Raw genomic sequence first — 26,088 nt, 5'->3', positions numbered from 1 at the left:
TTGATACCGTATATTACTGAAGACACTTGGAGAGATACTGGTCAGTGGCATTTTGGGAAGCCCCAAAGAGCTCTAGCCCATGTTGAATTGTATCAGCTTTATTGGGCAGCATGATATGGTGGCAGCAGTTAGTGTAAAGACTGTACTTGGAGAATTACACTTGCCCTTCCTTGTTGGGTATCTCTGCCATGGGCATATTTTAATCACATTTATTGATTGTGATGGCCGTTGGATGCTTCTAAGTTTACTGACTTTGCAGAGCTGGCATAGTTAAGTTGCAATAGATTCTTGTGGTAAACTGAATCCTAAAATAATTTGGTTGATTTTTCTCTCTGCATCCCATTGAAAGCTGTGAAATGGAATATCTGTCACAGAGGAGAATCATCTGCAGAATTTGGTTTGAGAATTGTGTTTTGTTTTGCCAGCTAGGGTAGGAAATACTTCTTACTCAGAAGCTGAAGACGTTTGAACTGAGCCCTAAAACCAAGTGTTAATCCATGTAATGACTCTCATATTGACATAGATTATTATATTGATTTTTTTTTTCCCCCCTATTTCAGTGTTTGTTTAAGCCTTTTTTTAAGGAGAACACCATCTATTGCTAATCTATTCTGTGGGCTTTGGGGGAGGAAACCTGAGAACTTGTACATTTAAATTGGGATTCTCAGCTTGCCTCAGGTTCTTTACTTCCCTCAGGCTGTACAATGGTTTTGTTACAGTACTGTGATTTCTAAAAGGGAAATAGTTAAGTTTAATTTACTTCAAATCTTCCTCAGCTGCATTTACATTGTATTTGCAGTTGCTTCAGGTATGATTTGCTTGTGGCTGTTACTGGAGAAAGTCATGGGACACTTCCATATTTTCTTTTGTCTGGAACATTTCACCACTGACTCTGCTAATTGCTTTCTAGATGTGAAAATAAACTAGAAGCTTTTCTAAAAGGTTTCAGCTTGTTCTCTATCCCTACTTATGTGTTGCTTCTGACAAAACTGGAAGATTCATTAGCCTGGGAGGCTATTCATGAGCCTGCAATAAAGGATTCTTTCAGTCTGTCTTTCTTCCTCTTTCAACAAGGCTTAGCATTTGTATATGCTCTTCAATCTTTCTTTGATTTGTAAGTGATAGCAGAAGTCAAGTGTGCCTCTTAACAGTATGCAAATGTTGAGATAAGGTCTAGGTCTTTCCATGATAATTATAATCCTGGCAGAGTTGAACATTCAGTGCAGGTTACAAATCAAGCCTGATGTTACTGCCCCCTTGCTGAGTGTCTGCTTTCAGAATGTTACTTAAACTCCTGTTGGATAATTTATTTCCTACTTCATGCTCTTTAAGTTGCAGGGGATTTACAATTTGGGGATTTCTTTTGGGGGAGAAGGAGGCTAGAGAGGAAGATTCACATCTGCTTAACCTATTCCTAGAAAGCACGTGTTTGTTTTGCTTAGGAAAACTTGCTTGAATTCCATGGCCTGCTGTAAGATGAATCTGCTTTGTCATCCCTTCTCATTGAACTGTTAGAAGGCTGTTCCTGGATATTCAGTTGCTTAGAACTAAGACTTCCAGACAGTTTTAAACACAGCTACCTTATTCCTTTTTATTTTTGTGCCAGCATAGTTTCTGTTCTCTCCCCACTGTTCATCTTGATTTGTGGATAGACAACAAACATATCTCAATTACCATCTCTCTTGGTTTTTATTTTCTTTCTTAGGCTCTTCCCAAAATATGTTCTTCATCCTAACAACTGTTAGGGTTCATGTTTTGTAGCCTTGCTTAGACAACTCCTAAAATGAAAGATAGGAATACTGTGGAGTCGTTGTGCATTCATTTATGTGGTTTACTGTCAACCCTTTGAACCTTTTGTTTAACTATTAACATGCTTCGTAAATAGTGTGGTTATGGAACATTGTATTGTCCTCTAGAATTGAAAGCTTGCTTTGGTTTGGTTCTGAGGAATATTTCTGAATTTTTTTTTTTTTTTTTTTTTTAGTAGTGAATATACCCACTTCTATTTTATGGAAATGCTTGAGAAAATGTAATTTGATTTCTTTTTGCTTCCACATGGGGTTTATAATGCAAGTACCATAAATAAAACATCAGGATAGTCTCTCAGCTGTATTACTGAGAAAGCATTCTGAAGCATAACATTACGTAGAAGCTTGAAATCATAGTTCTTCTTTCCCAGCAAAGGTTAAAAAGCCCAGTAAACTCTTGGAGCAGGTACTTGGCTTCAGCCCAAGAAGCTGGGCATGAAGTGCTGGCTGCAGTGCACCTAAGCCTAGTAAAATTTGGCTTCCCTAAATGCCTGTCCCCAAAAGTGAATTAGACTGGCCTTGAAAAGATTACTTGTTGAAATTATGAATTCCTCTGGGTCTAGTATTGTTCATGTGGAAAGTCTGCCTAAAGGCTCTCCTTTTGTGTGTCAAAATTGAAAAACCTGGAGTGACTTGACAAGAAAGTAAATAAATAATGAGACTGCTCTGGTAGACTGTTGTTGATTATAGGCAAGCAAGGGAAGCACCAGTGCATTGTATCTGCTGTGCAAATACAGCACACTTCATGTGTTTCTGTTAATTACATCTTGCTGCTATGAATGCATTAGTGTAGCCTGTGACCTTAGTGTAAAAGATTTTGCAGCAGACAAATGAAGCCTTCATTCCAAGCTACTTGTAAAAGCCTTAAGCTTAGACTATGTGAGGTTGTGATAGTGTATGATAGTGTATGTGTGCATCCAGGAAAATAAGAACCATGCTCCTTTCCCCATTCCTTATCTAATACGTGTAATTTAAATCTTAATAAAATAAGCTGGCTACAGATGCAAAAGAAGAGCTGTGGGTAGTAGGAGTAAGCAAAAATTAGCTGTGAAAATTAACTGTAGACAGTTAACATGCTGAGTTGCTGCATATACAATAGAAGCAGAGCTCGCCTAAGTTAAATAATTTTATGCTGGATTATGCAACAGCTTTTCATATTTAAGTACAGGGATTTCCTCGGAGCTCACCTTTTATCCTCTTAATAGAGCTTACATAAGAGTAATATGAAACATGCACGTGACCATTAATTTTCTGTTCCTACTTAAATGTAAAATATTTGCATTTCAGCTCAAATCAAAGACAAAATTAAAGAAAGGGAAAAGAAGCAAAAAGAGAAGAAGAAGCACAAAATAATGAATGAAATCAAGAAAGAAAATGGAGAGATCAAATTACTGCAGAAAGGTAGGTTCAAACTATGTTTCTGGGGTTCAAATTAAACGGGGAAGTTTGAGTTAGATATAAGGAAGTTCTTCACAGTGAGGGTGGTGAGGCACTAGAATGGGTTGCCCAAGGAGGCTGGGAATGCTCCATCCCTGGCAGTGTTCAAGGCCAGGCTGGACAGAGCCTTGGGTGACATGGTTTAGTGCGAGATGTCCCTGCCCATGGCAAGGGGTTGGAACTAGATGATCTTAAGGTCCTTTCCTACCCAAACCATTCTATGGTTTTATGTGGAGGTTTTTCATTCTACTGCTTTAAAACTTTTATAAGTGGATTGGGTACTGAGTTTCAGTGCTGTGTTTTTCATTTAAGTGGCGTTTTCCTTGATTAGTCGGTATGAGGATTGTAAATGACAACTGCAAGTGTTAATTTTTTTTGTCAACTTTGTTAGGTAGTGGAGATGAAAAATACAACTATTGCCACAATATTCCTTATACAACAGTAGTAAAGACTAGTACTTCAAAGAGTGTATTGGCGAAACCTACATCTTCTCAGCACTTACTGAAGAAGGCTATTATTTTACTTATTTTGTGAAGAAAAATGAATCTCTGTCACATTTTGTCTAACAAATGCACAAAACTGAGTAATTAAGGAGTTATAATTTGGGAGCTTTGTCAGATACTCGGAAATTATGCATAAAACAGTCTTAATTTTGGCTAATTCCTTCAATGTTATTTACTGTAATGGAATATAATTAAGATCATGTTCTCGTGTTGCTTGTACATCCACCGAATCTTAGAATTGTTCAACAGTTCAGGTTGGAAGGGACCTAGTTCAATGGTGCTGCTCAAATTTGGGTCAGCTACAGCAGGTTGCACAGGGCTATCAGGCACTGTATCTCCAAGGGTGGAGGCTCCACTGTCTCTCTGGACAACCAGTATCAGTATTTGACCACTCTTACAGTTGTTTTATGTTTCAAATGAATTGGCCTGTCACTGGATACCTCTGAGAATAGTCCTGCATTTGAGGAACAATAAGCCCGAGTGCTGGTACGTACTAGGACTGAGCAGCTGGAAAGTAGCTTTGGTAAGAAGGGCCCTGGGGCTCAGGCAGACAAGCTGACCATGTGCCAGCAGTGTACCTTCACAGCAGTAGAAGGCTAACAGTGTCCTGGGTGGTACTAGGAAGAGCATTGCCAGCAGGTTGAGGGAAGTCTTCCTTTTCCTCTACACCACACTGCTGAGGCTGCATCTGGAGTACTGTGTTTGGTTCTGGGCTCTCCAGTACAAGCAAGAATGGAGTCCATCACACAGCCAGAGGTCGTTGTAGGACTGGAGCATCTAATAGACCCTCTTCTGATAGGACAAGTACTGTTGAACAGCACTGGTGCAAGGTATCGATGTCTGGGTTACTCCACTAGCAACTGGTTTTTCAGCTGGACTTTGTGCTGTTGGTCACGTCCCTTTGCATGGCAGCTTAACAAATTTTTGATTCACTTTACTCTTCACTTATCTAGGTCATGCTGCATCAGGTTTTTTCTGTGGATGTTGGTATTAAAGTAGACCAAATGTTATTGTTTTATTTTTTATGTTATTGAAGTTAGGAACAAATTCCTGATATATTTCTGTTGTCTTATCTACTGCAGGTTTTAATTTACAAACAAAAAACTTAAACACTCAAACCAAAACATTATCTTCAAAATGTTCATATGAGGTCAGGGCATTGAACCTTCTAATTACTACATCACACATTATACTTCATGCACGGCTCCCAGTAACTGAGTTAGCAACTGCGACAGCTTAAAACCTGTGTTCAGCAGATCTCAAGGTACCAGCTTAGACCATGAGGAACGTGTAAGCTGGTGGCTTCCTGTGAAAAGAACAGATGTGGCTTGTCTTTGTCAAGCATGACAGGAAGTTTCTAACTGAGATACTGGGCAACACTTAACTGCCTCAACAGTGACATTCTTCAGGGGTTGTTTGCATACCAGCCACTTCTTACCCTGTGTCCTGTTTCTGTTGTCATTCAGCAGGTGTGGTGGAAGCTGCAGAAAGCAAGTCTTGTTACACAGATCTAAAATGATACCTAATGGGGATATTTGGCCTCAAGTGGGACTTCATTTTCAAGTTAATATAAAAAAAGTGGTGCAAGGGGTCTGTGTTAGAACACTTCTGCTGTTCTGAGCTAGTTGAGTAGTAGGATGGGTTATTCTCAAGTGCTACAAGTGCATTAGGTGCCTTATCCCTGTTCCATAGATCTGATATGCTATCAGTCAAGTGTCATGCTTTAGGATTTCTTTAAGGCGTTGGCAGGAAGTGTTTTGTGGAGGCTGTTTGGTTTGCCAGTATCCTGCAAAGTTGACTCCTCTTTCAGGGAAAGAAGGGAGTGTGCCAGGAGAACTGTTATTCAGAGCAGATGGGTCCTCTCCACTAGATTTGTATTCTGTTCAGAATAGCAGCTCTAGGTGTCTTTTGTGGGCCTCAAAAATCTGACTGGATGTGCTTGTATGTGCTGTGAAGTTTGTGTAACATTTCCTCATTCATTCTGTTGATCTAGCTTTGCATACTGGTAGCTGACAGCAAGAAAACAAAGGCAGAAGTGCTTTAATATGCAACTTCTTGTATGTGTCAGTGGTCAGTGCCTCTGATCTTGTCAGATATGATTAACTCTTCATCTGAGGATATCTTCTTCCTGTGGAACAGAAGTTAAGTTACAAGCCCCTTTATTCTGAGCTCAGAATTTACTGTGTGGGTTTAGGAACAAAGGTTTGGAACTAGTCTAGTTTTCTTTGGGTTTTTGGTTTTGTGGTAAGCTTTGTGTGTGAGTGTGTTAAGAGACTACAGTGCTGGTCTCTAAGACAGCTTATTTCCTTCCTCTAAGCATTAGATCTGTATCTACTAAAATGTTACTCTGACCATCTGTTCAATGCTTTTTCTTCCTACACTGAGAATATTATTAATGTGTTGAGTTTTGTCTCTTGTTTTTCCTTCTGTTTGTGACTTACTTTCATTGAGGGGGTGGAGGTAATGGCCTGTGTGACTTCAGACTGTCCAAGAGATAAAGAAGTGGCTAGTTACAGAAAAAGAGCTCAGAACTGAGGGACTGATGCCTTTGGAGGGAGAGTTGGTGCATAAGCCTGGTTTTGGTGCTTTGAGCTGAGTGGGGAAGAGTTTGCTTTTATTTGGAAGCACAGGTACGTGCCTGAATTTAGTTACTGTTCTGTTGAAAGCAATGATAAAATTTGCCCATGTTGGAGAAGGGCAACTCTTAAAAAGGGTATTTTTGCAGTTCCTGAGTCTGCTAAAAGAAATGTGGCTCTTTCAGAGAGCCTGATGGCTTTTCTTATGCATCTAGAATGAAAAGGTTTTTTTGTCATTCTGTTGTGCTTGCAGATGTATTCTCCGTAGAATAAGGCTGCATAATTGCCTCTTTTTCTCTGTATGTTATGTGGAAGGAAGAGCTCCTGGAAAACAGCTTCTTGGCGCATGCATATTGTTAAAAATTCAGGAAATGTGATTTCAACTTGCTTTTCAAAAACTCTGCATGAGGAAAAAGATACCTTTTAGAAAAGGAAAGATTTGTACAAAATAAATTCACATCAGTGTGATGTGGTTGAGGGTTACTGGGGATCCTGCAAAACAACCCACCCAACCAACCAAAAAAGATTAATTTGTAACCAGTCCCATTTGTGTTTTCCCTTTTTTTAAAAAAAAAAAGTAATGTTTTTCATTATTTATATTGGAGCACAGCAATTTCTAAAAATGTAGTAGGAGAAATTCTTAGTGTGTGTTTCTGCAGGATAAAATGCTGTGCTTCTTGGAATGCTGAAATGCAGGGAAGAAGGGAGAATGCATGTCTTTATCATGCTGGTATGAACATCTCTAAGTACAAATCGTTTTCCAAAGCTTTTTTTTATTCTTCTGGGAGAAATGACATTTATTTTAATGGCACATACTTAGGAAACTTTTAAAATGCCTGTAGCTGTGCACAGAATTACTTAGAAAATCAGTGTATTCAAGACGAGACCTCTGTCCAAGTCACACTGCATGTTTTTTCCCATCCACTGTATTTTGTATTTGTGTGTCTTTAGGGAAAATATCAAATGAATTGTATGCAATGCTTTCATTGTTTAATCCCAGCTGGCAACTAAGCACCACGCAGCCATTTGCTCATTCCCCTCCTTCCTCCTTCCCCCCTGGGTGGGATGGGGACAATCGAAAGAATGTAAATCCCACAGGCTGAGATAAGAACAGTCCAATAACTAAGATATAATACAAAACCGCTACTACTATTAACAACAATAAGGGAAATAAAAAGGGGAGAGAATATAAAACTAAAAAGGAAAGGGGGGAAAAAACACAGTAAACACAAGTGATGCACAGTACAATTGCTTCCCACCTGCTGACTGATACCCAGCCTTGACCGCAGCAGCGATCTGGGCCTTCCGGGTAACACCCCCAGTTTCTATACTGGGCATGACGTGCTGTGGTATGGAATACCCCTTTAGCCAGTTTGGGTCAGGTGTCCTGCCTCTGCTTCCTCCTGGCTTCTTGTGCTGCTCCTCGCTGGCAAAGCATGAGAGTGGTAAGTCCTTGACTTAGAGTAAGCACTATTTGGCAACAACAAACATTGTGTGTTATCAATGTTTTTCTCAGACTAAAGTTGAAAACACAGCACTGCACCAGCTACTAAGAAGGAGAAAAATAACTGTTATAGCTGAACCCAGGACATCATTCCAGCCCAGTGAGATGGTCCATTGAGTTAATTTAGTCCATGACTTTGGGCTCCACCTCTTACTATGGTCACTCAGGACAGGAGAGGTGATGTGTTGGGTTACTGAGTACCTAAGCCAGCTCAGGTTTGGTCACTGCTCCATTTGCATTGCTTCTTGTGAGGCTTGTCCTCCATTGGTTCAGGTGGTTCCTGTTACAGTAATTCCTACAACTCAAATCCTGTTTACAACAATTGAAGGGTATTTTCATTACAGTCTCCACCTCTGGTTCCATTGGATCAAACCTCAGGGTTTAACATTGCAGTGACCTCCTCCCCTTGCCTCTGCTCCAGCTTGGACTTACCCATAGTCTTTGGTCCCTTAGGGATGTACCTATCTGCTCCATGTGGAACCTCATCTATGAGCCACAGTCTCTCCTGGGATATACCTGCTGCGGTATAGACTTATCCACAGCCACAGTTGCTTTGAGGCGCATCTATTCCAGTGCGGCCTGATCCATGGGCCACAGTGCCCTCAGTGATACACCTGTTCCAGCATGGCCCACAGCCATGGTCCCTTCAGAATTGAGCCTGCTCCCACATGGCCTTACCCAAGGCTGCAGTTCCTCCAGGGGTGTAGGTGCTCTGTTGTGGGCTTGTCCATGGCCACATGCTTTGAGGTGTTCCAGCATGACCTCAGGGACAGCCACTGATGCTCCAAAATGTACCTGCTGCAGCATGGACCTACCCACAGCCACAGATACTTTGAGGTGTATATTCTCCAGCGTGGACTTAACCCTTGCGCAACACTCCCTTCAGAGGTGTACCTGCTGCAGCACAGACATAAGCATGGCCATAGACATGTCGAGATGTACCTACTCTGGCATGGGCTTATCCATGGCCACAGATGTATTGGGATGTCGTGCTCCATGTGGACACATCCACAGGTCACACACTGTCCCTTTGACTTTAAGCTCACACTGGAGCTCCAGCCTGTCCAGTACTGCAGCAATGCCCTGGGCATGTGCCAGCTCAGGCACACAGCCATTGCTGTTATTGGAATGTTCTCTGGCATGGCAGAGGCAGATGATAAGCACTACAGGAGAGCAAAAGCAGGCACTAACGAGCACTAGACTGTAATATACAATAAGGCAGGCAAGCCCTATGGCATGCTGATTAAGCTAAACAGCAATAACGGTTATAACACACAACAGCTACTTGGGAAGACAAATGCCATCGCTCCCAACGTTCCCTCTGTCCTTCATATGCTGAGTATGACTCCATATGGTGTGGGATATCCCTGGGGTCAGCTGTCCTGGCTGTGCCCCCTCCCAACTGCTTGTGCACCACCCCCAGCCTGCTCGCTGGTGGGGTAGTGTGAGGAGCAGAAAAGGCCTTGGCTCTGTGTAAGCACTGCTCAGCAATAGCTAAAATGTCCCTATCAACAGTGTTGTGCTATCAACAGTGTTTCCAAAAGCCAACCCTATACCAGTTACTATGAGGAAACTTAACTCTATCCTAGTCAAAACCAGCACAGCTGTGCTTTAGTTAAAGGAATGGGAAAGACTGAGGTAAGAGTGGAGGGGACACAACTCACCACGCTGATTTGCTCTACATACTGATTTTTCTTCACAGTCCTTGTGCACAAAGTTACCAGTTTTTACCAATAAAATATAGAGGGTGAAACAGAGATGTAAAATACAAGTAGGATACGTGTGAGAAGATCATTGAGAACAGGGCTCATCTGAGCTCCAGTGGGCCTCAAACCTTTTTCAGAAAAAACACATTAAATCCTTTGCTTACCTTGTGTGTAGCTGGGTGATCACTTTTCCAAAGTCCCTGGAGATGTCTTTGCTGCTGCTTGCTCCTGGTTCCTTCCCATCCCTTTATGTGGCTCATTCATTTCTACCCCTAAAGTTGCTGCTGCATCTGTTACTATTCCTATTCAGTTACTACATTGAGTTGGCTGGACTCGAGCAGTGCCTGCTGTTGTCCAGGCAGGGCTGGATGCTGTCAGCACGTGCTGCTTTGGGCTGGGGCAGCTGGAGGGAGAGCTCTGCTTGAGTAGCTTTGAAGTGTGTCTTGTTGGAGGTGGGATCTGGGGCTTGAAGCAAAAACTTGTGGCACACCAATGAAAAGCAAAAATCTACTCTTTTTATACCACTGCCTGCAAAATATGTGCAGGTTAAAAGGTTTCCATATGGTTTTTCTTTTTTTTTCTGGTTGAAAGAGATGTGAAACACTGATCTGGAGACTGGCGTACGATAGGCTGTGTGTAGCATATGCTCATGTATTATTTGGAACTTCTTTTCATGGTGAAGACTGTGGAAATAATTGTAGCTTTTTGATTACTTTGTTTCAAAGCCAAGGAATTCAAAGATAGGACTTCAGAGAGAATTGCAATGCTGTCACATTTATAGGAGCTCTTCCTTTGAAAACACTGTTTTGCCTCCAGCTTATTACTAAGTATATGGCTCTGGGTAAGTTGCTAGGCTGGGTGCGCAGAACATTCTTCTTTCGCCCTGTGAGTGTATTTTATATGTGAAGTGGGTTTCAGGGCTAATTTTTGTGCCACAGATGATGGTCAGTTCAGAAAAGAGATCTGCTTCTGTGTGTGTTAACTCTCTTTAAAGTTCTTCCATACTAGGGTGAAAAATGCTGGTAGAGGAGTGTGTTTGCTGACTTTGCTGCTTGAAGTAGAAGGCTTCATCGAATTAAGATGATTAAATTGGCACTTCTTCACTCTAAAGTGTATTTTAAGATCTAGACATACGGAACTACACAAAAATTCTGTGTCTTGCATTGATTTCTCTTACAGATTCTTGTTCTTATATGCAGACCTATAATTTTGGTCTCTGTTACACCTTCCCCTTCCACCAAGTTCCTATCCTTACTTTCAGTTTAGGTGGGATTTCTGTCATCTTTTTTATTTCGAATGTTAACTTATTTGGAGAGTAGAGATTTAGAACTATGGAAGGAATAATAGGTTGCTGCTTTTTTAGATACTTTTATAAAGTACATAAAATAGTTAATCTGTAATTGTATGTACATATATTTCATGCAGTAACTCAGGTGGCCAGGCTCCAGAGACTGTTTACAGATCTTGTCTTTTCAAACTGTTGTAGAAGAATGAACTGAAACCCACTTTATAAATCTCTGTTTATGTTACAACATCCCACTGGAGCTTTAATGATAATTGCAGTTGTTGGAAAGGGTACAGGAGGGGGCAGGTTGGGATCTTCCTATGTGGCTCTGATGGGTAAGAGAGCTATAGTAATGAGCTAAACATGGTGGAAGTCAACCTGTTTCCTTGGAGCAACTTTTATCACATTCTGCGTTTGTATGCCTCTAAGTGGCACTTTCTGAGTTGCTGTCTTAAGGTGGTTGTGACTGTTCAACTTTCAGGAGGGCTGAGACAACATAAAATAAGATTTTTTGATGTATTTTAGGCTTGACTCTTCTGATGTTTAACAGTTAAGCTTTTAAGCCTATAAATAGAACAAGATAGTTGTCAGTTCTCAGTCGTGCTCCTGCTGTTTGGTTTGTTTCCTGGGCTGTGTACAGAGACACCTTGAAGTTATGTTTGTTTTCAGCACATGGGCTATTAGCTTTACAACCTGTCAGCAGCTGATCTTGCTCATTCTCCTTATTTGCAGAGTGACTCTGCATTTCATGTCTGTTCAGAATTCCCCATGCGTGTTTTAACTCTATCAGGAAGTTGTTCTAATCCTTTTGAACTATTTTGTAATAGGTTTTTCATTAACTCATCAAATGTTTGTATAAAATCATATTTATTGAAAATAATATAAAATAAATTCAGAACTCATGATCTATTATGTAAAAATGGAAAATTCTGTTACTTAAGTATCTGCTGGTACAAACTTGAGGGTTTCTTAGCATCTGAAAGGCTTCTCAAGGTTTTCTTTTTGCTGCTGTAAGTGGCAGTGCTCCGAGAACACTTGTACTCTTTCTGACTGCATATTTTATTTACTGGTTGGTGAGTGGTGTCTTGGCTGCTTCTGTTCTAAGCTGGTTTTCAGTTGTTTGTAGTGATGAACTTTAAAACTCCTTGGAAGATCCAGGGGGGATGTTTCTGTGGTTTGAACTGGGATTTCTGTGTTGGCTATTTAAAAACTCAGCCTGAAGAGCTGTAGCAGAACTGAGTCAGTATAAATTTCTAATATGTCAGTAGCTTTAGTCTGAATTGCAGTGAGAATGCTAGAAAGTGCTAGAGTCATGTCTGGCCATGTGGACTGTGGGAAGAAAAGTGAAGATCATCGTTTGGAGATTACCTCTTAACCTATACCCTTACTGGAGAGTACTGGGCAGATCATCTCATGGTACTGCAGTAGGAGATAGTTTGTATAGCACCAAGCCAAAGATCTAGGGATGTTTTATAGCTGCTGACAGGCTGGTCTCTGGCTGCAGAATAAACAGTATCCCTGCAGCTGGTTGATAGTGCTGTGACTTTTCATGTGCCACAGAACAAGGAGTGGGATGGTGTGTGCCTGTCATCCCGTTCAGTTTGAAAATCTAGGCAACATCTCTGTTCAGGCTCCTCTGTGTTTAGGTTCTTCCCTCTGTGCTCTTACCCCGTGCCAAGTGCTTCTCAGCTCTGTTAAATTTTGGTGACTGAGTCCTCCTGAAGTGAGGAAGTAAAAACTGACTTTACTGTCTGTAGTTACAAACATTTGTTGCTTCCTGCTACTGGCTGACAGCTGGAAAACTGTGGGGAAAGAAGGATTTAGTGTTAATTGTTTTGTTTTTTTTTTTAACTTGTGAAGTTTTCCTCCTAATAATTTTGGGGGCTGTGAGCTCAAAGTTGAGAAGCAAGCTCTAGTTAAAACAGCTGAATGAAGTAAAAGCTTCATGGTCTCCGCTGACGTAAAATTTGAGATCAAATGATTTCATGGACAAAGCACAACATAAACTTTCAGCTACTTTCTGAGTTTTCTTGTGAAGACTCACACTTGGAAGGAATCTGTAGTTAGCAGAGTTCAGGCTGTCTAGTATCAGTTTAAATTACAGGTATGTACCATCTAGTAATAAGAGAGCACTGGCTTACTTGTATAAGATCTAAACAGTTCTGAATCTCAGTCCTTATAGCAATAGGTCCTGTGCTGTGAGTGACAGGGGTATTGTAGCACCAAAGAAATATATTACTGAGTTTCCTTGAAAGATCTACTTATGATGTAGCTGTATGCAGTGGCAGAAGTATTTGTGATATGTAAGGCCTAGGAGATAGTTAGAAGTTGTTTAGGGGTAGTTCTGTTATTGCTGAGCATGGTCACGCATGAACAGAATGAGCACAGATTTCCATTCTTCTAATTTCTTTTCCGGTTTCTGAATCGTGCAGTGGAAAAAGCTTTTTGTCTTGTATCTCTGTGTTTTGGTAGCTGTGCTTGTCTAAATCAGTCTCTGTGTGTTCCAAGATGCAAGGTGCCATGCACTTCAGAATGGCTACTGTCTAGGCTGAAATTAGATCCCAGCAGTTGTATGTGTACATATATATGCACGTGCACACCTTTATTGTGATTGCTGGTGAGGACTTTCTGAAACACCTCTCTTGAAGGTTTTGGGAGTGTATGCCTCAATACTTGAGAGGTGAAATAAGTTAGCTTCCTTTAAGCACTGCACTGCTGCTGCCAAATCTGGCTTAAAACTGAGCTAGTTTGGATACCTGAGTATTGCAGTGTTTGGATCTTTATTTAGCCTTTTGGATTGCTTGCTTACGTTTTCACCAAATTCTGTTCATCTGTGAGGCAACTGCTGTAGGGAGGCATGGGAGGCAGCTGCTCTTCCCTGTCTAATGGCCAAGTGTCAAAGCAGCATTATTGGTTTTGGAGGAAGCAGCACATTTTGCGTTAAAGTATTTTAATATATGTGGCAGAGGAGTGACTGAGTGCATTTCTGCTCCTTTCTACAGCTAATGGAAAGGAAGAATAAGATGAAAGTACTTCATTGGGCATTGCTGATAGCAATCTCAGTATTTCATCAAGTAATTCCTTTTGCTATTGAAATCTTTGCAACTTCTGAGCAGCTTTAAACACCTCCTTCAGAGTGGATCTTTGAAATTCAGCAGAGCAGAAAAGCCGTAGGCTAGAAATGTGCCTCCTCCTCATTCTGTGAAATTCTGTTCAAGCTTTACTGAGAAATAGTAATTCTAGAAATTATTTTTCCATTTTGTGTTTGTGTTCCTCAGGAAAACTTTGGCTTTATGCAAATATAATCGAACACAAATATTCTCAAGTTGCGCATATGTTGATGTCAAAATAGGATTGGAAAGAAGCACTGCACAACATCACCCACTCACTGTAATAAAGGACAGAGGGAAGAAATGGCAGTCTGATCCATATTACAGTTAAGCGTACTAGAGTGTTACCTTTACAAAGGTAAATTGTGTAAGTTGAATGTTAAATTTAAAAGTTCAAACTTTTCGGTTAGGAAACTTTCATAGAATCACAGAATCACAGAATGGTTTGGGTTGGAAGGGACCTTAAAGATCACCTATTCCCATGCCCCCTGCCATGGGGAGGGACATCTTCCACTAGACCAGGTTGCTCAAAGCCCCTGTGTCCAACCTGGCCTTGAACACTATTAAAGATTGCAAGGGAGCTGGTCCTGTCTTGTGTATGTGTTAAGGCAGTGTTGTGAGTGGCCAGGGGATTTTTTTTTACCCTTAATATTTCAGCCTTGTTCAGTGCTCGGGGTGGATGGATGAAGGCGGTGTGGGCAGTGTAGCTCAGCAGATCAGTGGTTTGCTGCATCTGATGAGGGGTGGGTTCTGCTGTTCTTCATTGCCTGCTGACTGTGGTCTCCATGTTCTCTTTCCTTTCTGACAATGCTGTGAACCAGTTCTGCTCACTGATCTAGCAGCAAAGTGAATGGTTTTCTGCTAAGCCATTAAGTCAATTTGCTGTGCAATCAGAGGAGCATCACTCAGTCAGTACCAGGAATGGGCAGGCCTGTGTGCCAGGAGCAGTGGCAGAGGGGAGCGGGGAATTGGACTCTACCCGTTGTGTGGTCATGAGCTCTTAGATTGCTGAGCTGCATCATATATCCACATTTGAAGGCTGAACAAATAATTACGGATTTATAATTTTTCCAGTCTTTCCGTATTCAGTTTAATATAATAACATAAATGCCATTTTCCCTATGAAATACAGTGTCCAAAGTATCTAAAAATACTTTTTCCTAAGTACATCATTTGCTGCCAGTATGAAAATGAAGTAGAGTTCTTGGTGGAATTTGTCTTGTGTATGCAGTAGCATAAGCATGTGTGAATTTGAAAAAGGCTTAAAACAACTAATCAGTTTCTGAAGTCATGTTATCTTTCCATTTCTGCTCAGACACTCCTCAATTGGATTTTTCCAACTCTCTTCCCAGTTGCAAGTAGCAGTCCAGGGGGCTCTGCTGCTTCCCATCATAGATCTTCTGGTGGTTTTTTGTTATGCAGCCTTTTGTTCCTTCAGAGGTTGTTGCTCTCTTGGTTTCCAGGTGTTCCAGAGTTAAAAATGGCCTCAATTCTATCCTTTATGGTATATAGACATCCAGAAAGGTCTGTGGAAGACAAAAGAGTTGTATTCAGAGATGAGAGGCTGCTAGTGAATATTTACTTGGTTCCAAGTTGTATGCACCATTTTTGCAACTTCCCATGATTTGGGAAAGCGTGTACTGATGAACTCTTAAGACTTGGTGTATGTGTAGATGGCATAACCCTTGTAGCCTGTGCTCAAAAGTCAAAGCAGTCTATATTATTAAAATATTTGTATTTAAAGCTAAACAGAAAATTTCAAGCTGAAAGGAGAACTGTGTTGGATACCAGAAAAAGAATTATCTTTATGCTGTGGATAAGAGCTTTTTTTCCATTCTGAAGGTTTCATGGAGATGGTGTGAAAACACACACAGAGTGATAAATGTTCTTCACTTCAAAGATGTCTTGGTGTAATTCCTCCCCAAGAGGCTTTGAGTACTTACGTAGGTGTATACCAAGTTAACTAAAACATATTTTTACAACAGGTTTTGAGTGCAAGCTTTTTTGGATATGTTTATGTGAACTTTGTGTCATTTGACACTGATTTTCTGTCTGATGGACATTGACAGGTTTTACTAACTAACAATCAGCTTCATTCAGCTCCTCCCGTAATATGTGGTGGCTGTTTTTTTAATCCATCACTTAATGTATTTCACAGATGAAGCTATGCAAAAAACAAACCCCCAAACACGAAAACCCAAACGCTTTTAAGGTTACAAAACTACTAAACTACAAACCAGCTGAATGAAGTTGATGGTTAGTCAGTAAAACTTGTTGGAAGATATGATCAAAGGCAGGGAATGGGACAGATTGAAAGGAGAAACCAGATAATCTTCATTCTTGTGACAGACATACTGAAGTACGAGAGAGCAATCTGGCTCTTACTATAGCAAATAGCTTCTTGCTTTAAACTTAGAAGTGGTTGTACTCGTTGCCAGTTGTATTACTGCTGATTGTACCCAAACAAATACAAATTTACTTCCTTTCCCTGCCATGCATGAAGTCCCAGATCCGAGTGATTGGTCCATGGAAAAATCTGAGCTCCATTTGAGAGCAAGTGAAGAGGGTTGACAGGTAACCCCTGCTTTCCCTTGCCTCGCCTTGCCTCCCTGCAGCATTCAGTGCTTTAATTGCATATTTTCTATATTCAGACTGATATCTGGAAATGCTGGCAGTGATATCCATCAGTATAGCAATGAATTTTCATGTGTAAAGTCAAACAATTTTAGCATGGTAAGTTAAAGCATTTTTAAGAGTTTGAAATACCTGAAGACTCTTGGTTACTTTCTAGTTGCGTAATTCCTGCAGTCAGGAGGAGGGAAAAGATTGTCTGTTCTGTAGTTTGTATTTTGAAGTTTGGATTGAGGTTTCTAAGCCTGTAATATGGAACTTCTCACTGTTATAAACTGAATGGAACTGGTGCTGTAATGCCACCATTACAATACCCAGAATGTGAGCAGCAGGTGATTTTTTTTGTCAGGTGATGACATTTCTCTCCAGGATCCTGGCACCCTCAATGAACTATTTTCAGGACTTCTCTAAGGTTGAGGTAGTTTGCTTGTACACACGTCTCTGCTCTTTCCATGCCTCCTGGATTTAAAGACACTTGTGGCAGAAGGAAGTGTTAACAAAGAGGTGGTGAATATTCCATCTACCAGATGAAGCAGTCCTGTTGCAGAATCCCACACTGGTTTTCCATTAGATTTAGCCTAGTGAAAGGACAGATTTTCATGAGGATGCTGTGCCTTTTGGCATAAAAGTGAAATTGTGCTTACAGAGTATGCGATGTTCAATCTGATTTAGAGCAAAGGGAGCCTGTGTAGCTCTTAACTGTGTGGATTAGTTGAAATCCTAGAGCACGCTTCCTTGTTTGGGCTAAGTAAGAAATAAGAGACCTCAGGGTACTTCTTTGCCCTTACAAGAGGAGAAAATAGAAGCTGGAGAGATAACTAGCTCGCCTGCCCCCACTTCAGAAATCCCAGAGGTATGTAGCGGCTGTCACAAACCTCGAGAGGCTCAGAGGCAAGTGTCGTAATTGCTTGTTCTCCTTTCCCAGTGTCTGTAGCTTCCATATCCAAACCTCTTAATTATCAGTAAGGATGTGTCATTCCACGCACCACAGTTGCGATTTTCTTAAGGACTCGTGTGAATTACTTGGGCTGAGGATTGGAAGCTGAAAATAGTCCACTATAGCATAGTAGAAGAGCCTGGCTAACAACTCCTGTCAATTTGAGATGACTTAGAAACTGGGTAATTCATTGCAAGACTAAACTTCTAAACTTCTGTGGCTGAACCTGCTGACCTTGAGTTGCTTGTTGTGAATGTAATTTTGCCCTGTAACATGCCCAGTTATTTGATTTATCAAACTGGGAAGTGATTTCAACTGGTTAGATGTTAGATGTTAGGGCAGTGTAGTGACAGAAGTCTCCTTGCCTACCACCTTTATTACTTGTAAATACACCCCAAAAGCACTTGAAGAAAAACACTTTACAACAAGAGAGAATGCTTACCTTGGGAATCACTTGAATGTATTATCCCCAAATGAATACTTTTTGGCTTTAGGCCATTACAGTTTGTTTTCAGTTCAGCTTGCATATTATATAAACTTGAAGCTAGTCTGTTTTGGTGGTTGGTTGTGGTGCGGTTTTTTGTTTTATTTTAATTGTTTTGAGAAGCATGGGGTCAGGTTTCAGATATTTCTGGGTGTATTTCGTCAGGTTGTTTAGTTCTGGAAGAATGACCACGTAAAGCCATCTGACAAGGTAGGTTCTGGCAGTGGCATCTTGTGAGCAGCTGACTGATGATGGCTGATACTCACTGGCTGTTCCTAAACCCCTTTTGACAGCTGTCATACAATGGCTGAACTTTCTGGTGTAGTAATTGCTGATGACCAGTTAAAGGGTATGATTAAGGCTTGTGATTCATCATGAAAGCAGCCCTGGGAAACGTTGTAAACATGGCAGGAGTCTGTCATTACTCATTTTCAGTAAGATACACATTGTGATCCTCAGTACTCTGGTCTTTGTGTGAGGGATTTGGTGACTTCAAATCCTGGTCTTTAAATACGTATTTTGTATATGAAGATACTTAAGAAATCTTTCCTTCCTCTCAACAGGTGGGAAGGAGAAACCAAAAACCAATGCAGAAGAGCTACAGATTAAAAAAGTTAAGAAGAAAAAGAAAAAGAAACATAAAGAGAATGAGAAGAGGAAGCGTCCAAAAATGTACAGCAAATCTATTCAGACCATCTGCTCAGGATTGGTTTCTGATATTGAGGATCAGGAAGCCAAAGGCATCATAGATGATCATCTTAAGGATTTCAATGGGAAAAATATGGATCCCAAGAAGGACTGTGAGTCCAAGATACCAGAGAACAGTGAGTTTCCATTTGTCTCGTTAAAGGAGCCACGGGTTCAAAATAAACTCAAAAGGTTGGACACATTGGAGTTCAAACAGCTGATTCATATTGAGCACCAGCCTAACGGAGGTGCATCAGTTATCCATGCCTACAGTAATGAACTCTCCCACTTGTCTCCTGTGGAGATGGAGAGATTTGCTGAAGAGTTTGTGGGTCTGGTTTTTAGTGAAAATGAAAACTGTGCAGCTTACTATGTAATGGGTATTGTTCATGGGGCAGCTACTTATTTACCTGACTTTTTAGACTACTTTTCGTTTAATTTTCCCAATTCACCAGTGAAAATGGAGATTTTGGGAAAGAAAGATATAGAGACAACGACTATGTCAAATTTTCATGCTCAGGTAAGAGGTTATACATTTTACTTTCTAAAGTCGTATAATGGTTTCAAACAACTGTGAATGGGGTTATTTTAGAATACAGTTGCTCTTAGCTGTGCTGTGTGGATGACAGAAGACTAGAAACAAGGGAATTCTTTAAGTAATACGTTAGTTCTGTGGTATTAAAGATAAGGAGTCGGTTAATGGAGACATAAAGTTGGGTTTTATGGGTGTGGGGAAATGTTTGCATGCATGTTTGTGTGTAGGTTTTCTTTGGGTTTGTTTCTGTAGATGAAGTTTAACCATGAGTTTTGGAGGGTTGAAATGATTTAGCTGTGGCTCTCTGGGTGTCCAAGCTGTAGTTTATGAGCTTCTTCAGAAAACTGGAATGCTTGAATACATTAGAACAATGTTGTACATAAAACCTTTGTAGGGCATAGTTAATGAGTTGCATTTGTAGTTTGAAGGTTCTAAATCCATCCTTAAAGGAGAACTTAGTGGTGGTTAATGTCGCTACTAGTTTGAGCCTTAGCCCTTTGCATTTCCCCCTAGTTAGCTGTGTTCTCCTATGTGTGCACATGACAGCTTTTGAATCTCTTTTTTATGATTAATTTTTAATTTTTGAAATTATTTTCTGGAGGGAAATGACTGTATATTCCCTTATCAATAGCTACAACATCACCTCTGCTACTTATTAACTTGCTGTAGAAGATATGTTACTGTTGCATATAAATTACTTATATTTAAGGTCTTTTAAGTTTGGGGGTAAAAAGTATTCTGACTTTTTTAGGTTGCCACTGTGGTGATGAGGGTATTAATGTAAAGCTCATACAGATACTCTGAAACTATGAAAAAACTCAACCCTGCCTTTCATTATATCAACTTTAGCTCACCATTGCCTGTTTCACTCCCTATTTGTGAGTGTAGAGAGTGTTGTGTGGAACACCTTTAAACTATGTTAGTCTTTGCTTTTTAGATGATTATGAAGAATTCAAGTTAAGTTACACTGTCATCTTTTTAGTGAAAAGCATGTTGTTTTTTTTTTTCTTTGGCAACACAGATATTTGCATGGAACACTATTGAATTTACTGACGAATTTCGGTTATGTGTTATCCACAAGGATATGCAGAACTGAAATGTGGCTGCAATAGAACATTTGCAGAGCTGGTTAAGGAATGTGAATATTCTCTGAATATTCTGCTGTAGAATGTGAATATTCTCTGAAACATAGTAACTATCTCTTTTCAGTATGTAAACTGAATTATTACTTTAATAGCAAAAATCACTAAACATAATACAGGCAGCTACTCAGAGCAGCTCTCTCTTAGGTGATTTTATATAGAAAAAGCTGGATATGTCTTTGTAAGACCAGCCTGTTGGGCAGCAGTAATGCAAGCATGGGTTTGTGCTAGTACCTGCCTTAAATAAATAGTTAAGAAATTTCCCATTCTTCTGTAAGTGAAGGAGGAACAGAGAGAACGTAGTAGGTGAAAGAAGTCAAACTGTGTTGTTAGAGCATTCAACTGGTCAACTTCATACTCTGCCTTCTAACCTGTATGTTACTTGGCTGGAGGTTTAGTTCTGGTATCTTCTTTCCCATTGTTTTCTTGCAGTTTTGCAGTTTTTCATAGCTTTTTATCACTTGTCAGTTTGGTTGCTTGACAGAAGATGCTTGGCTCCTTCTGTTTTTGCTAACATATAGGGTGTAGTGTGTATAAATAGTGCATGCAGGCATACACCAGACTTACTCATATTGTCTTAGGCACAGCATTGCTGTTTCCTGGCATATGTAAGTCAGTGCCTTGGTTGCCTGGATATTGATTACATTTTTCCTTATTATGTCAGTTATTCTGGCTGCTTATTTTGCCTTACTCAGGTAGTCCACTACAATTGAAAGGTTTTGTTAGCTTAGTGTTCTCCTTTCTGACTGGGGCCAGTGTCAAAGATGTCTAGGAGGGAGTACGAGAGTCTAGTAGTGATACTGTGTCAGAGTGCTCGTCCTCCAGGGATGTGAATCTGAGACTTTTTATGAATATGAGAGTTGTGAATTTTGTGATTTTAACCTTCACCTGTATTCTTTGTGTGTGTGAATTTCCGAATTCATTAGTATTGGTTTCCTCTTTTTTAGTTTTCTGCCTCTACCTTCCTTTATAAAAGTTACTGTTGTATAACTTGTTATGTTTTATGCAGATTGATAGTGTTTTTCTGTCTCATTGAGTTCTTTGTGAATCCTTTAAAGGGGGTCTGATATTCTGTTGCAGTAGAATTAACTTAAATGTTAAAGGTAGTTTTCTGTTCCTACATTGCAAAAGGCAGAGGTTTTGCACAGCACAGATGCTGCTGTGTTCCCTGTTGTCCTGAACTGCCTGAGTGATGTCTAGCAGTTACTGTGTATTCTCAGTTGAGAGGAGAGTTGTTTTCTGACGTCTAAGTAGGAACTTTGTTTTGTCAAGTCTGCTTTGAGTATCTATCTCAACTTTCCTTCACCTTAAGAAACTTGGGCATTGCTTTGCTAATTTTAACTAAAACATTGAAATGAGGCTGAGTTGAGTACATGACATTCTTCACTTGGTTTTGAGAACTCCCTTTAGCACATGGAATCAGTCTGACTAATGGAAGTATTTAAAAAAATCTAAAAAAGAAAAAAAAATAGGAAGGAGGGATGAGCTAAGCCTGAAGTGGAAAGTATTACAGAGTATTTTTTGTGTCAGTGTTTTTTGTGTGTATTTTCTGTTTTGTGGCAGATGAGTTTTTTGGGGTTTAAGTAATGCATGTTTTCAAGTCACTGAGTTATGTGGTGAGAGGCAGATTCCACAGTAAATCTATTGGTGAGATCAGAACTGCTGGAGTCCTCTTAAGCCTACCTGGGAAGTCTGCATCTCTCATGTAATCTACTCAGTTTCACAGCTAACTTGTCTCTGCTTCCTTCCCAATATACCTGTGTAGATAGAAGTCATACAGTTTCACCCGTTAGGAGATCAGGTATGGGCAGAAGCTTGTAAGAATGGTTACAGGAGACACAGGAGAGAGGAGTTTGTGTTGGAACTGGTTCTCTTTCATTAGAATTAGCTTTTAAATTTTGAGGGGAGAAGCATTGGGGAGTTTTTCATGTCCTAGTTTGGACCTGTGTTTAGGTAAGTCACTCTTTTGGGTGCTGGGAAACTGCTGTAGGTATATCCCTGGGATCCACCATTTTTGTAGATGGTAACAGTTTCTTCAGTTAGCTAGTAGCTATGAATCTTACTTGCCAGGCCCTTCCGAGTTTTTCAAAGAACCTAAGTAATCAGCTTTTGCCACCTACTTGCAGCTAGATCAGTTAAGCTATTTAGTGCTATTGAGGCAAAGGCCTCAAATATTTTGAACCTATTGCTGTGTCCCCAGGCTGGGCAAATGTAGACTTTCCTTGCCTTGCTGAAACCCCACAGTGCACACTTTATGGTTAACCGTAACAGTGCTTAGTGGATTGATTTTACTGTGCTTCAGTCGTTTCCCAGAGGCGATTTCTTAGTATAGGGGAAGTAAAATGCTGAGCAATATCCAACAATTCTTATGCTTCAAGCCAAGATCGACTGTTTTTAAGCTGTATCTGACAAGTGCTTGTCTGGTGTGTTTGCTGGCGATCTCTAGGTAATTCCACACTTCCCAAAGAAATCTACAGAAACATCTTGTTTTCTTGTTTGTCCTTTTATCTTAATCCTCCTGCCAGTCCTTTTGTTCTGATTTTTAGTGGACAAGGCAAACAGTTTATGCCTTTCTTCGTGTTCTCTGTATTTGAAGATTGCTTAACAGTTCCTTTCCTGTGGTCCTTAGATTAAGTGATTTGAGTTCTTTCAGTCTACCATTACGTGTGTTACCCTTATTGGTCTTCTTGCTATCCCCTTATGTTCTCTTCAGTCATTCTTTCTCTTAAAATAGGGTACTGAAAATGGGCAGTGTCTGCCTGTGTATTGTTGTCAAGAAGTAGATGGCTTCAGGTGTCTTGTAAATTACTGCTCTTTGTTGCTTATTCCTGCCTTTTTCAGAGCAGTTTGTGACCTGCTGTGTAGCAGCAGCTCCTGCTAGGTGAGTCACTCCCCTTTTCGTGTTTGTGCAGGTAACTGTATGTATATATAATGTGCATATCTATATATGTAATTGTATCCTGTATATTCAGATCCCTTCTCCAGTTTATCAAAGCTCTTTTTAGTTTCAATATCAGTATAAGGAATAATGTACATATTTTAGAGGAAGAAATGCATTAGTAATGATAGTTGATGTTTGTGTTGTGACTTTAAGATGAGCAGTTGTCCTCACGTGTTAAAGTTCTGGACACAGACCTTTTCATTCCAGTCCTCTCTTAGCCCTTTTTAATATTATCTTCTCTTTGCTGTCCTTCTTGTTTAGCTCTTAAAAGCTTATCTTTTTAGAGAGGTTTTTTCTGTTTTCCCCTTTTCTAATTTGTGAAATCCTGCTTCAAAGTATTTGTTGTGCTTCTATTTGAGGGGAATTGCTGAAAATATTTTTCCTTCAAGAAAATCTGAAATAATTGGTTAATGTTTCATTTTCTTATCGCTGAAGATTTGTCCAGTGTCCATTTCCATATATTGTGTTATTTTCCTGTGTTCTGGAAAGAATTCTTTGGAACTATGTCTCTTCTACTGTGTTTCAGTAGGTTTCAGTAGAACTTTGCTTTTAATAGAATTCATTCCTTGCTTTTAAGCTTTTTGAGTGTTTGAGAAGTTATTAAAAAGCTTTTATGTTTTTTAGGAACATTTCTTTTATGCGGGTTCTCCAAAGTAGAGCCTCCCTTCATTCTTTTTCTTCTGGATGATGAAAGATTGAATTTGAGCTCTGTTAAAGCTTACATATTGCCCTGGTGTTATTTTTTTAAATCAAATAATCTGCAAGACTGTGAGTGGAGTCTTTTATGATGGATGATGGCGGCCTATTGTCTTCCAAGCAAAAAAAGTATTCCCTTATTGAATACCATTGTAAGAAGATTCAGTTCACATGGAATAGCATTAGAAATCTGCAACACACATGTATTTTCCACTTAGACAATAGTTACCTTTCTAGATTGCTTCTTGACAGTTTCAACCAATAAATAAGGAATGACAGTTGTATGTTGTTCTCTCTGATCATGTGTTCTGTATTAACAAAAAACCAAACCTGAACAAGATCCTAGAGGTTGTACTGGCAGCTTGGACAGGATCCGAGGCTGAACCTTGTCATAGATCTTCCCGAGTTACAAGAGCATAGTAGCTACTTTGCTTTCACAAGATCATTTTTTCATGAAGGTATCGAATTGGTGCTATTCTTTATTTATTTATTTTTAATTCTGGTTACACCACACTGGTTTTGTGTCACCAGAATTCAGAATAATAGATAATGTCTGTCCATCCATCGTATTATTTGAGGATTTCAGCTGCAATGTGAAACATGTGAACTGATAAACAAACTACAGTGGTAAAAAGACACTGGTGGAACTACACTGCAGTAAGAATCTTGAGACTGCATTTCCAGAAACTTCAAATTGGGAAATGGTTTATTTGTTGAAATTAAAGCTTTAGTGATAGTGAATCACCTTTGAGTAATGCTAGAACTGTCAATGCATCTTATTTTGCCACCAAAACCCTGACTTAAAAACAACAGGTGAAAGAAAGTAGTATGAAGGACATATGTTTTAAAAGTAAAGGTAGACATGCAACTTAGAGCAGTTTTGATGAGTATTTGTTCAGTTGACATGAAATGTTGATGCTTCAGTCTTGGTTCCTGTTTGGAACTGAAAACACACACAAGCATATGAGGATTTGAAGAGAGTTGGCAAGGAACAGAAAACGTTTGGGCACTTCAGCAGAATGTGCCAAATAAGAAAGAATGCTGCCTTGCCTCTTCATGGTGTGGTGTTCCAGATCACAGGTTTAGAGGAGTAACAGTGAATGTGAGATGAATGTTTCCAGGCCAAGATACAAATGTTTAAGTGCACTACGAATGTGCTTTTGTGCACTTGTGTAGTGAAATGGAAACCCACTATTTCTGCTCATTTCCCAGCATATTTTTATGGTGATTTAATGTTTTTGTTGGTCTTTGGTGGGGCTTTATGTATGGGTTTCTTGAAATTATTTTGGGTTCAGTGGGTTTGGATTACATCTTGTTCTATGAGAACTGCTTTTTCCTGGTTTTAAAGCTGGAAAACGGAAGGACTTAAAACACTTAAAATTCTCACAGGAAAATGTTAGAACTTCAACACCCCCCATTACATTACAAATAGGAATTAGTTGTGTCTTGCCTCAGTTTACATTTTTCAGATTAATCTCTTGAAATGTTTCGTTTCCCTGGGCTCTTCCTTCCAGTTTGTGCCTTTTTCAAACAGAAAATGGAAACGTCTTTAACATCTAGTGCCTGTTTTCTATTTGTAAGATGATAACGCTCAAGTATGTTGTTGTCAATATTATATATATATATATACAGATTTAGTCCAAATTCTTTTAGACATTAAGATGTTTATGCCAAAATACTTGTATTTTTAGAACTCCTTACTTAAAATGAGCAAGTTACACTAAAAAAATCAGTTGAAGTCACACTAGTTACAGAAACAGATAATTCTCAAGTATTACTAATTCTGAATTCAGTGGTGGTTTTACTGTCATCATTTTCCATAACCTTGATGCGAGAGAATGACACAGTCTCCTTTTTTATGTGTTTTAGGTGACATACTTCAAATATAAGCTGCACAAGACGAAATAAGTTAGGCTGTTTTGTATTTATTCAGTTACATGTTTCTATTTTACCTGTCCATTGTATGATACTGTATTTAACTGGTGATCTTGTTATTCATGTGTATTGATTTGATGGTGTTTACCATGTGCTAGAACTACGTGCCATTGATTGATAGAACCAGCCAGGTTTGAAAAGACCCTTAAGATCATCAGGTCCCACCTTTAC

The 26,088-nt window shown here is 39.7% G+C and overlaps 1 protein-coding gene across 1 annotated transcript in view; it reads left to right on the top strand.

Moving 5' to 3' along the window:
• Positions 1 to 3,103: 3,103 nt before the first annotated feature.
• Positions 3,104 to 26,088, top strand: part of RSBN1L (round spermatid basic protein 1-like) — a gene marked incomplete at its 5' end in the record, with an annotated part of 37,565 nt that continues 14,580 nt past the window's right edge. Inside the window, 2 exons of the mRNA XM_010009923.1 lie at positions 3,104 to 3,209; positions 18,545 to 19,188. Of these exons, the coding sequence (XP_010008225.1) occupies positions 3,104 to 3,209; positions 18,545 to 19,188 (750 nt within the window). The remainder of the gene's footprint in view (positions 3,210 to 18,544; positions 19,189 to 26,088) is intronic.

Source organism: Nestor notabilis, unplaced genomic scaffold, assembly GCF_000696875.1.
Source record: "Nestor notabilis isolate BGI_N333 unplaced genomic scaffold, ASM69687v1 scaffold14562, whole genome shotgun sequence".
NCBI lineage: Eukaryota > Metazoa > Chordata > Aves > Psittaciformes > Psittacidae > Nestor > Nestor notabilis.
This window is presented reverse-complemented; position numbering and strand designations above follow the sequence as displayed.